Source organism: Alnus glutinosa, chromosome 3, assembly GCF_958979055.1.
Source record: "Alnus glutinosa chromosome 3, dhAlnGlut1.1, whole genome shotgun sequence".
NCBI classification, from domain to species: Eukaryota; Viridiplantae; Streptophyta; class Magnoliopsida; order Fagales; family Betulaceae; genus Alnus; species Alnus glutinosa.
In genome coordinates, this window is record NC_084888.1 from 22,808,805 (window position 1) to 22,821,239 (window position 12,435).

Below are 12,435 nucleotides of genomic sequence, written 5' to 3' on the forward strand. Positions count from 1 at the left end.
TAATTAAAAGAATCGAATTCGAATATCGAGCGAGCTTTCGGGCCATAATTAGATTGGCTAACATTGGCTAACATTAGATTCTACATTATTTAATTTTCTTAAAAGACATGCTAACATTGGTTCATACACATAATTAGATGTACCAAATTTAAATGCTAACTATGAAATTTCGTTTCAAATGAAGAAAATCCTAATCTAATTTTGTATTCACAATGAGCTTATTAATTAAAAGAATTGAATTTGAATATCAAGCGAGCTTTCAAACCAACTTTTTCATTTAAATACATGTCTTCTTCAGGTGCGTTTGAAATTGCAATTTCGTAGATAAAAGTGAGATTTTAAATCAAATCGCAGAAATAAATCGTTTGAAAATTACGTTTTTAAAAAATTGCAATTTGAAAACGTAAAAATCTGCTTTTTTAAATTGCCTAAAAGAGAATTTTTTTTTTTTAAAAACATATTATTTTAAAAGGCTAACCTTCAATTTTAAAGGTTATACTATAATTTTGTGAAACCTTTTTTTATATATATAAAAGTCTTCATCTTGATTCTAGAGTTGAACACATGCCCGAGTCCCGACACATTGCTTACACTTCGTCCATCCTCCCACTAACACAAGAAGAAGAAACAAGGCTTGCAAATTGTTCTCTGAAACCGTTTTCTTTCACGCATTTGATCAAACAATCGGTAGGCAACAGATATTTTGTCACATTTTGCCTTGTTCTTTCATTCTGCCATCGTCCCAATCCATCCGGAACCATTTTGGAGTCATCAACAACCTTCTGGAAGCTCCCAACTCCCAGAAAATTAGTCGTTGCGGCGTATGGGATCGGCAGAGACCTCCAAGCAGACCATCCAACATAGCAGGCCAATGGGGTGCACCCCCTCTGCGATGTAGCCCGATCCCGATCACCCCTCATTGAGCGTGGCCGCGTGGGGAGGATGCGGGTGAGGAGGAGGGGGTGGTTCCACCCTTTCCCTGCGTCGGGAGGGGGCGGAATCCACCCCCTTCCAACGCGGGGAGGGGGCCGAGCTTGGCTTCCTCCTTACTGCTTGGAGGGGCGGGGTTGGAGCCACTGGTTGGGTCTGGATCCACCGGTTCCACCCTCTCCCTGGCCCAGGAGGAGGTGGCTCCGCCGCCTAATTGTTCTCCTGTTTTCAAACTATTTTCATTTAGACTTTACCAAACACATTTTTTTTCTGTAACTCTTGTCGAAGACACTATTGCGAAACACTATGTAGCATTTTTAGCCTAATTTTCTGTCCTCCGTTGCGCAGCGAATTGAAAGAATCTGTTTCATCCATCGCAGAGAGCGGTCAAGAAGCTATTACAAATGAGTGCAGGTAATCCCCTTCTCTTCTCTGTTTGTTTGCCTAAATAGTACACTTTTTTGTTTTACTTCTCGCAGAAAATATAAGTGAAAGAAGTCACTCAAGTAAGCTTATATCGTTGTAAGTTCAGCTGATTGACTTACAGAATTTGTTGCTTTGGGTCCCCTAAAATTTCGATTACGTGTTGGGGTTATCCTTTTTGGCTGTTGGATTTGGAGGTTAAAGAGAAAATATTGGATAGGTTTTGGGGTTTTGAAAGGAAAAAGAAATTTTTGAAGGAAGATTTAATTGCATGCATTCGATTTGAATAGGATTCACCAGTACAAGACAAGTCAAGATTCTTCACACCTGCTCGATGAACATGTTTCTTTTTTTGGATGGATGATATTTTTATAGCAACACAGAATACAACATCCCTTCCAGCATAAAATCTACTGGAACTCAAATTGCTTACAAGCAACTAACAACTCCAACAACCTTCCAAAAACCAGAAACAAATCTGTACATACAAATCTCAATCTTCTGAGATTTAGTCTAATGCTCTATCTCAATTTTCTGATATTCCAGTAGAAACAATCTCAATCTTTTGGTTTAACTACAGTAGATTTATTCTAGTAAATCCTTATACCTCTCAAAGGAGCTCTTACCATTGTTTTATTGGAAAGGGCAATTACTGTTGCTTTTCTACTTATTTTTCTCCAATTCTTTAAACTACTAGCTTTATAATCATAATAAAAACCTAAGACTAAATGATTTGAGAACATGCAACTATGTTTACAGTAACCCATTATATCCATGTTTGTTAGTCATTCTTGATCACTTTTGGCACGTGTCTTCATAACAACCACCAATTGTTAGCTGGTATGCAGAACAGTTTGTTTTCATGTATTCAAAGAACACGGAATACAGTTTTGGTTACAACATTTTGCCATTCAATGAAGTAAACAAAGGAGGTAACTAGTGCTGTACCTCATAAACACATTAGACAGTGTTTGTAACTTTACTGCATCCTTTGTTAGTGATTATTCATCACCTATCAAGCTTGACTTCTTACCACCATGGTTATCTGGGCAGTGAGAACAATGGTTGGATGACTAGTTTTGATCCAAATGGGGACTTTCAGAACTGATAGTAATTATTATGAAAGTAGTTACACTTCTTCCAGCCTAAATTATAAAATAGATACCACTTGTCTGCTGAAGTTTATCTTTTTTCATTATGTGAAACTCAAAACTTCTTTCTTATTCGATCTTTTAGATAATGTTAGATGAAAGTTTATAAAATGAAAATTATTAATGATGTCTATCAAGACCTAGATTAATTTTGATTGTGAAAGTGGAACTTACTATTGTGTTCTGGATTGCGCATGCACACTCACATGTACAGTCCTTTTAATAACCTGTGAAAGAATTATTAAAAGCCTCAATAATTGCCTTAGGACATATTTTATTTCATTTTTTACTTCAAAAGTTAATCTTTTGCAGGTGGTGCATTTGGTGGGAATCGGGGACTGAGACCAGTGCCTCCAGAAAAAGGAGTCTTCCCTTTGGATCACATGCATTTATGTGACCTGGTAGTGTTGCTTTAGAGTTTCCATTGCAAAACTGCCTCTTGATATTCTTTTTCTTTGAATGGTTAAGTTGTACATGTTGGAGTATGTCCGAATGATAATGTCTTAGTTTTCGTACTTGCTTAGTTTATACATGGGCTTTATTTCAGGAAAAGAAAGAATACCTCAGCTGTCTAAAATCTTTCGGTCACCAATCTGAAAAATGCAGACGCTTTTCAAAAAAGTATCTAGAATGTCGTATGGAAAAGTGAGTTTTTAGTACTTTCTACACATTATGCTTGTTTTTGTGCAAACAGCAGAGAACGTAGTATTATTTAGACTGTATAGTTTTTGACACTCAAAGGCATTTCTCCCTGAGGTAGGAATTTAGAGGTACGAAATGTGTAATACAACATAGTGCTGTATTAGAGGACATACTCTCTTAGATGCATGCTTTATTTTTCTTTAGCAAGGCTAATACAGGATGGTGTTAGAGAATTTACTGATGTGAACTTGTTTGATCTCAATATTTCTTAATGGACATAGGATGAATGATTTATGGTTCATATGTTAGAAAAGAAGGCAGAAGAAATTCCCCCCCAACTCCAAGCCTCAGCTATATCTACTTAGCATCCAATTAGCTGCAAATATTAAGGGCAGTGTGGCCACTTTCTGCAGATTCATTTGACCAATCAAAATACTATATTATCTGCTAATTGCATGTGTAACTCTCAAATTATAAACTACATTGATATCTTTGTAAGGGCTAACGAAGCTGTTAACTGACTACAAACACAGACGCTGCCTTTGCGGAGCTTGTGCAAGAGTCAGAAAATTAGTTGTTATTCTGAAGAGAATGATAAAAGTTATGCACTTTTGTTTTGTCACAGTCAATACTTTACAGTGCTTGTGCTTATTTTCAAGAAAGTTAAAACTTTTCCTGAGTGGGCTGGTGATATTACGTACTTCAAGCGTCCAGTAATCAGTTCCTGTGTTGTTTGTTGGGCAGTATATTTGCTTGTAGGAAATTCAATTTGAGCTTATTATTATCAAAATGGAGGCTTATGAATGATGTGGTAGGATCTCTCACATGCTGTATGCTATAATGCTAAACTAATAAGATCAATTGTGAAAGCTAGAAGTCAACTCAACCAAAGAAATCAATGCTATTTGAGAGACCGTGATTTTCCTTAAATCACTGGACTTCTGTTTTATGAGTACTGATTCTGTATGATAGGTTGTAAGAAAATTAATATAAAAATTATAAAAGCATTTTTTTTTTTTTTTTTTTGTGTGCAAACGCAGAACTGGAAGTATCGTTTCTCGTTCATTTCATTGACTTTCTCAGGTTTCTTTTTATGTAAAGAGTTGCTACATGCTTTTTTATTGGCATATTGCAGGAACTTGATGGCAAAGCAAGACATGTCAGAACTAGGATTTGGGAAGGAAAGTGTCATGGAAGCTTCTGGTGAGAATGTCAATGAGAGGATTGATAACTGAGGCTTACAATCAACTAGAGAGCAAGACTGTGATCCGTAGTTGGAATAGCTTTTCTATTTGGCAGTGCCTTTTCCATGCTTGGTATATTTATTATCATGAAATTGGAAATACAAGCAAAACAATCGAAAGAAAAGTGAAAAGTATAGAATTTTGCAGGTGTGAGTGGAGTGAGGAATATTGATTTTGGGTAAAAATAAACCCATTAACTCGGTGAGCTTACTAGCATACCTCTTTTTTTTACCGGCGGTCGAGTCTTAAGACTACATAGCTAATTTAGCTACTCACACCAGCAGTTGGGAAGGGAAGACCCACCTCCCCACGGACAGCTCCTAATAATTGTAAGTATAGTTTTATAGCACGCCAATACGTCTGTTGAAAAGTGCCTACCAAACAGATAGAGGGTGAGCAACGAGACTTTTGTGGGTTGTTTCGGATGCTCAAGTTAGTAAAGTTGTCCGAAAAAGAATGGAATGGAAAGTTTTGACAATGAAGAGAATTGGGAATTACTTGCTACAATGATTGCTCTCTTTACAGTGGTGGCTAATTTCCTCAGCATAATTGGCCTGGTTTGTTAAACACAAGGACAGAACACAGTAATGCGAGTTACTGTTCATGTACTTTTTTTTTCTTCATATTTTCTTATACTAATCGACATCAAAATATTTTCACTTTTTTTAATTTTAATATCACATCAATAATTTTTTTATTACTATTCAAATAAAAAAATTCACTGCAATACAATTTTTTTTTACTTTTCTATACAAATTCTTTTTACTTTATATCACATCATCACTTTTTACTAATTCTAAAATTAACAATCCACTACTCTTTTCTGTACATGTTTTTACCAAACTAGCCTATTGTCTGGCCATGTGGCACCCTTAGGTTGGGGGTGCTCTGATAGTACAAAATTTTCTCAACGTTCATGGGTGTGGTAGTGGGCGAGCAACAAATATTTATTTTCGAGCAGCTGTCAATGCTTTTCTTTGGTAGGACGTATGTGAATACTCTAACAAATCGGAATATGATATCTTATTATAATAATGTGAGAAATGTTTGGTTGTACGCTTTCATCTTACTTCTATTCCACCATTGTCTACGTGAACCAATAATATTGTTAAAAAAATCAGGGTCTCTTTACACTCTCTACTATTTCTCACATTAGTGGTTCAAGTAGACAAGGGCGGGATGAGAGTGTATAACCAAACATTTCTCTAATAATATTCCATTCAAAAGGTTGAGCTAAAAAAGGAATGGTTTTTTTTTTTTTTGGGTCAAAGCCTAAAAGGGAAGACTTGATTTACAATTTACACGGTAATATATATACTACCTAAGAACTTAAGCTATATTTTGATTAAGTCGGTGGTTTCTACAATTCCATCTTATGCTATGAGCTCTCTTTTGCTTTTAGATGGTCTCTATAATCAATTGGATAAGGCTTTCAAAAATATCTGGTGGGGCTTCCCTAAGGACAAAGTTCACAACTTATCACTCAAGTCTTGGAAATCTGTGTGTTTATTTAAAGATCAGGGTGGTCTTGATTTTTGACTTATGAAGGATGTCAATCTCTCTCCTATTTCCAAACTTGGATGTAGCTTCTCTCTAATCAAGACAGTTTATGGGTTTCTTTTTTCCAGACAAAGTATATCAAGTATAGTAATTTTTTATCTTCTTCTCTTACTTCTGGTTCTTGGATTTAGAATGAAATTAAGGTTACGTTACCACTTCTATCTGCTGAAGCTTGTTTTATTCCCCACATTCAATCCACTCTTCCCATTTGGTCTTCACCTTAGGTCCCCACTATCCCAAAATTTCTACCAACCCCTAGGCTTTTATCTATCCCCTCCAATCATTCTTTGGTTATAACTGATCTTATTAACCCTTCTACAATGACTTGGAGACATAACCTTCAGCATTTTCTGTTTGCTCTTGCCACTGTATATGAGATTATCAAAATCATTATTCGTTCCAATTCTTTTGATTTCCTTCTTTGGACTCATTCTACCTCTGGTGTTTTCTCTACCAAATCCGCTCTTCATCTTATTAACTCTTTTTCCTCCTCCCACCCCTCTCCCCAATGGTTTGGAACATTATCCCTACTAAATCAAGGATCTCTCAATCTATCCCTTCTTCCTTCTCAGATACTAGTTGTTCTCTTTGCTCCTTTCTCACAGATTCCCTCTCACATCTTTTCTTTACTTGCCCTATTGCTCGTGTGGTTTGGCGCCAATCTTTCTGGCCTTTGGATACTATTGCTTTAAATGTAACTAATATGATAGATTGGCTCTTTATTATCCTCAATCCACACCGCTTGATTGGTATCCCTCAGGCTGAGGCTCACATGTTCCAAATTTTTGTTGTTGTTGCTTATGATTATCTTTGGTTCACCAGAAATAAAGCTCACTATGAAGGTCTTATCCTGAATTCTATTGTTATATCATCTACTATCAACAAGACTGTCCTGGAATATCACTATAATTGGAAGAAAAAATTGGCCAACTCTTCTGATGTATGGCAATCTCCTTCGTCTCTTTATTTCAAATCAATTGTGATACTGCTATCAGAGATAGTTTTTTTGCTCAAATTGCAGTCTGCAGGGATTCTAGTGGCTCCATTGTTAAGTGTATCTCTTTTATAAGTTCTCCTTGTTCTCCCCTTTATGGAAAGGCTCTTGTATCTCTCTTGGCTGCTCGATTAAGGATTTCTTTGGGCTTATCTAATTTTATTTTAGATTCGCTTATAGTCAATTTGGCGCTTCAACTACCCGCCATTACTCAGGATTGGAGTATTGCTTCCAATATTTCTATTATCCATTCCATACTCCATTCAACAACTAGCTGGACAACTAGTAAAGTTAACCGAAGTGCAGACTTCTATGCCCATCATGTGGCAAATTGTGACGCAATTAAAATTTATTATGGCTGCATTCCCATCATTTCCCCTTGATCTAGTTCTTTTCCTCCCTGTATTGGAAAAGATTCCACCTCCTCCTTCTATGTTCCCTAACTTTTTATTTTCGTTCTTTTCTTTCGTTGTACTTAAAAAGAAAAAAGAAAAAAAAAAGAAAAAGAAAAGAATGAAAAACTTAAGTTATAATCCTACCAAAGGATTAAACTAAATTTTCAGGGGCATATCTCATATATATATATATATATAAAAGCCGAGTTTCAACTTAGAATTGTCATAGAATTATGACACGTAGTGTGAACCCATAATTTTTAAAGGTTGAACCGGTCTTATAAGTAAAAACAATGTGAATTTTAAAGGTTGAATCGGTTTTGTCATGATTTTAATAAATTTATTATGCTTTAATGAAAAGATCATGTGTGTAAAACTGCATGGGACAAAAATAAAGTTTTTTTTTTTTTTTTTTTTTTTTTTTTTTTTAAATTACAATTAAAAACATCATATATATATATATAAGCGGATTGGCATAGAATTATGGTACGTGGCGTGAAACCATGATTTTTAAAGGTTGAACTGGTTTTGTCATGATTTTAATAAATTTATTATGCTTTAATGAAAAGATTATGAGTATGAAACTTCATGATACCAAAATAAAGACTTTTTCGCATTATAGTATTAAGTATCATTCTAGCCGCATTATAATTAAAAACATAATACCATATAATTTTACAAGCATTTTTTAATCTATAATAAAACGTACGATGAAAATGTGTTTAAATTCTGAAATTAATGAAGAATCCTCGCGCATAGCGCGGGTTATGAGCTAGTATATATAATTTTAAAGACTAAGAAGAACCTAACGTTTAATGCTATCCACAAGCATGATGTGATTTGTCCTTTTTTTGGCTGGTTAACCAGCCTCTAAAAATAATAATAATAATAAAAAAAAAATTGTCAAAACCGTGTGATATTTTGGTTTTGAGTACTAGTTTCATTTTCTGCTCCGTTTGGCAACCCCCTTCCCTCCTATGCACTTCTCCCAAAAAAACATCAACTTTAAATTATTCTGAACTTTTTTCACTTTTTATATTGCATCAACAATTTTTTATTAATATTTAAATTAAAAAAAAACCCACTACAATACAAATTTTTTTCCACATTTTCTATATAAATTATTTCTACTTTATATCAAATCAATCACTTTTTACTACTACTCAAAAAAAAAAAAAAATTTCCTCGTAACTAAGGGGAAGTGGTTGCCAAACAAGGCCACCCACCACCATCTAGTGCCTCGACCCCCTCTTAGTCTTTCCCCCAAAACTTTTTGATGAGTGCCAAATATTGTGTATTTGGACCTCTTGATTTACATTAGTTAAACTTTTAGCCTTGTTATTTTCTGATGCTTTAGTTAGTTTTTGTGTTTTTATGTTTTGTAGGTCAATAAGTAAGGAATGGAAAAATTCATGTGGAATTGCTTAGAAAATTCGAAAATTCTGAAGAACTCGATCGATCGAACTTAAATTCGATCAATCGAATAAAAGTCGATCGATCGATCGAAATTTCCCAGAACTTACTTTTGCAGAAGCGCGCCAGAACACCCAATCAGGAGCTTCTCCATGACAAAAAGCAGTTCTCCCTCTGATTTTCGCAGCAGAATACGCTGGTTTCGTGGCCTTGGTTGTCTCTAGCAAGAGAGGAACCCTAGAGGGGTTAGAGGAGTCATTTTACATGGGTTTCTAGCCCTAATTTCCTTCTATAAAAGCCATAGCCATGCCTCCTTGTTGAGAGAGTTTAGAGAGCAGTAGATAGATTTAATTTCGTTCATTTTATAGTGTATTCCAGTAGCTTTTGTTCTTAGACACTTTCTCTTTGTAAAGTTTTTCTTTTATTTCCATGTTTGTTCTTCATTTTCTTGTGGTGTTCTTAGTCATGGAAGGCTAGTAACCTCAACTAAGGTTGATGATGAAACCTTTCTATTGATGACACTCACACTCTTGCTATACTACTTGCACATTTAATGATATATCATATTTGTTGTTCAAGTTCCATTCATTTAATGCTTTATCTTTTACAATGAATGTGGTTGGTGGTAGATATAGGACATTTAATGTGTTTCAACCGATGGATACATTGTTTTATCGGTTTGAATGATGATATCTATTGTGATTTGTTCACTGAATGGATACATTGGATGATTTGATTTCAAATGGGTACTCTTTGTGATTTATTTTTAAGTTGGATTCATTTAATGGTTCTAGAGTTTGTGGTTAAGAAATTTGAATGACATCCAAAGCCTAATGTTCTTTGGGTGTTCAAGTGAGAACCAAGAGTGTGAGTTGTTGGATTTGGTTTGATAGATTCCTTAGCCTTAGTTCCTTTTTATTTGCATATTTCACTTCATCTCTTTGCTAAGTGCTTTTGTTCTTGTTCAACCCTCAAACTTTTGGAACTTGGTTAAAATGAGGTTGATTAAACAAGACACTGATTTTTAACCATTTCCCTGTGGATTCGACCTCGCACTTGCACACACTATATTGCAAACGATTCGTGCGCTTGCGAGTACTCATTAAAACTCACAACACTTTTCTCTCTCCCCTCTCCCTCCCCACCAACCAATGTCGACCACCACCATCTAGTGTCTCAACTCACCACAAAGCAGTGTCGCCGCCCCCCATTTGGCCAATCTCTTTGAACCTCATGTTGTTTGGTCGCCTCCGCCCACTGAACGACGTCCACACCTTCCATGTCCGCCAACCATCGGCATCGAAACACACAGCAACACCCACCCACCCACCATGATACTAGCTCGATCTGCGAAAGCACCGAAAACGCGCACCGGATACTTTGTAAAGCGACGCCCACCGAACGACTCCCGCATACCACCATCAGTCTGTTTCTCTTTTGATTCTTTGGCTTTTTTGGAGTTCTCTCATCCAGATTTTGCTTGGATTAGGGCCCCTTGCCTTGTTCCAGATTCGAGCATTGCCTCTAGAAAAGCAACGTCTCTAGCACCTTCCAAAAAATATCAACTTCATAGCCACCCCCCTTGTGCTAGCTGCAACACATTGGATTTTATTTTCTTCTTGTTTAATTGCAAAGATTTCTCAAATGAAGTTATGAAAACGAAAATAAGTTGAAAAAACCAAACGTTGAATTAAGAGAATCTATCGAGTCTAAAGACTTTAATTGCAAGAATTTCTCTTGGGGTCAAATATTGGGCCTTGGGAATAAGATCTGTAAGTGAAAAATGTGATGACAAAGCACACATCTTAAAATTTTGTATGCTTTTATAAGTCCAATAAAAATTGAGTAAGCCGAAAACAAATGATGAGTTCTCACAAGTCACAACATTTATAATTTTATATGAGATATGTCATCCTAGAGATCTTCTTCGTTTTGCAGAACCATGGTGGACTTCTTCAAATCAAAGCCTCCCCCAAAATGAAAGAAAAAGTACTTTATTTGGAGAATTGGCTTGCAACATTCAAGGCATTCAGATGTTATCTTAGTCATTTATCATTCAGACACATTTAGGTTCCTTGCTCTTGTTGGGCTGCAAAACAATCAAATTTTATGTTCATTCACTTAAATCAGTTCAAAGTTATAAAAGATCAATGCTAAGAACTTGTGATATGACTTCCGTTTTCTTGAAATGCTATAATTTATAGCATTTTTTTTTTCAATGAAATTTCTTCCACCGTAATCTATTAACAATTTTTTTTTTTTTTTTTTTTTTTTTTTTTTTTTTTTTCAATATTAACTCTCAAAGCTAAAGAATCAAAACAGAAACAGATCGACCGATGGTGGTCCGCGGGAGTTGTTCGGTGGGCGTTGCCGTACAAAGTCTCTGATGTGTTCGGTGCTTTCGGAGATTGAGCTGGTGCCATGGTGGCTGGGCGTCGCCAATGCGTTTCGGTGCCAGAGATGGGCGTCGTTCGGTGGGCTGAGGTGACCAAACGTTGTGAGGTTCAGAAAAAAGGCCGGATGGTGGGCGGAGGCACTGGATGGTGGTGGTCGGCGGTGGTTGGTGGGGTGGGAGGGGGGAGAGAAAAGTTTTTGGGAAGATCGAGGGGAAAAAATGAAAATCAAACTGTTACTCAAAACCAAAATATCACGCGATTTTGACAAATTTTTAAGAGTAATGTTACATATCACCCATCTTTGTCTCTCTTTTGTCTCCAAAAAAATTAATGTAACTCTTAAAATCATTTTTGAATTTATGATAAACCACTTTTAGAGGCCGGTTAACCCAACCAGGAAAAAACGTACAAATTGCGGCTGCCAAGGTTTGCAACAGTCCAAAAGCTTAGAAGGCAATGCGGCTGGCGGGAGGTGAACCCAATGGCACACATACATATTATACCCATTTTCCCCTTTTTAAAGTAGCAAAATCTTATCCCTCTCTTTCTCACTACTTTGTCTGTGCCTCCATGGCTACGCTCAAAACCTCTCTATTTAAACGTTCAATAACTCCCATTCCTCCTCTTTTGATCTTTCTTCTTTTCCCATGGCTTCCCAGTTGTCTTTACAAGTTCCACAACTTTTTCGCTACTCGTAAGCTCTCTCTCTCTCTCTCTCTCTCTCTCTCTTTCTCTGTGAACAACCTCACCATTTTATGGTCAAATTTAAAATTTAAGTATTTAATAGAGTATATAAAGCCAAAGTTAGCATGTCTTTTAAAAAATTTAAATAATGTTTGAAATCATGTACATATATGTAATCTTTGTGTACTTCTACTGTGAAAAGATCTAAAAGTGTATGGTAGTCGTCCCATATGAGATATTCCAAGGTTCGAATCCCCTTTAAGTGTAAGCAATTTCTTGTGGCAATTCCGTCGGCAAAATCAGAGTATTATTCGATCCGTATGGAAGAAACACTTTACACGTGTCCGAAGTTTACCTACCTAATATGAGTGAGTACATGAAGTACCTTTACCTTATAAGAGTTCCTCCTCAATTAAAAAAAAAAAAAAAAAAAAAGTTTGGTTTGATATTGTGTTGTAGAAAACACTTTACAAATATAAATATAGTTTTTCAAACAAGCTTTTAAATGTGGTTTATAAAATATAAGGAAAAGTATATATAACCCCCTCAAACTACTAATTCATTATCAATGTACCTCTTCAAACTATAAATTGTGTCAATGTC

At 35.9% G+C, this 12,435-nt stretch overlaps 1 protein-coding gene across 1 annotated transcript; it reads left to right on the forward strand.

Moving 5' to 3' along the window:
• Positions 1-567: 567 nt before the first annotated feature.
• Positions 568-5,043, forward strand: LOC133863989 (uncharacterized). Its single transcript, XM_062300168.1, has 5 exons — positions 568-687; positions 1,279-1,344; positions 2,817-2,905; positions 3,052-3,149; positions 4,282-5,043. The coding sequence occupies exons 2-5, from the start codon at positions 1,335-1,337 to the stop codon at positions 4,379-4,381; spliced, it is 297 nt and encodes a 98-aa protein (XP_062156152.1). The 5' UTR covers positions 568-687; positions 1,279-1,334; the 3' UTR covers positions 4,382-5,043.
• Positions 5,044-12,435: the final 7,392 nt, after the last annotated feature.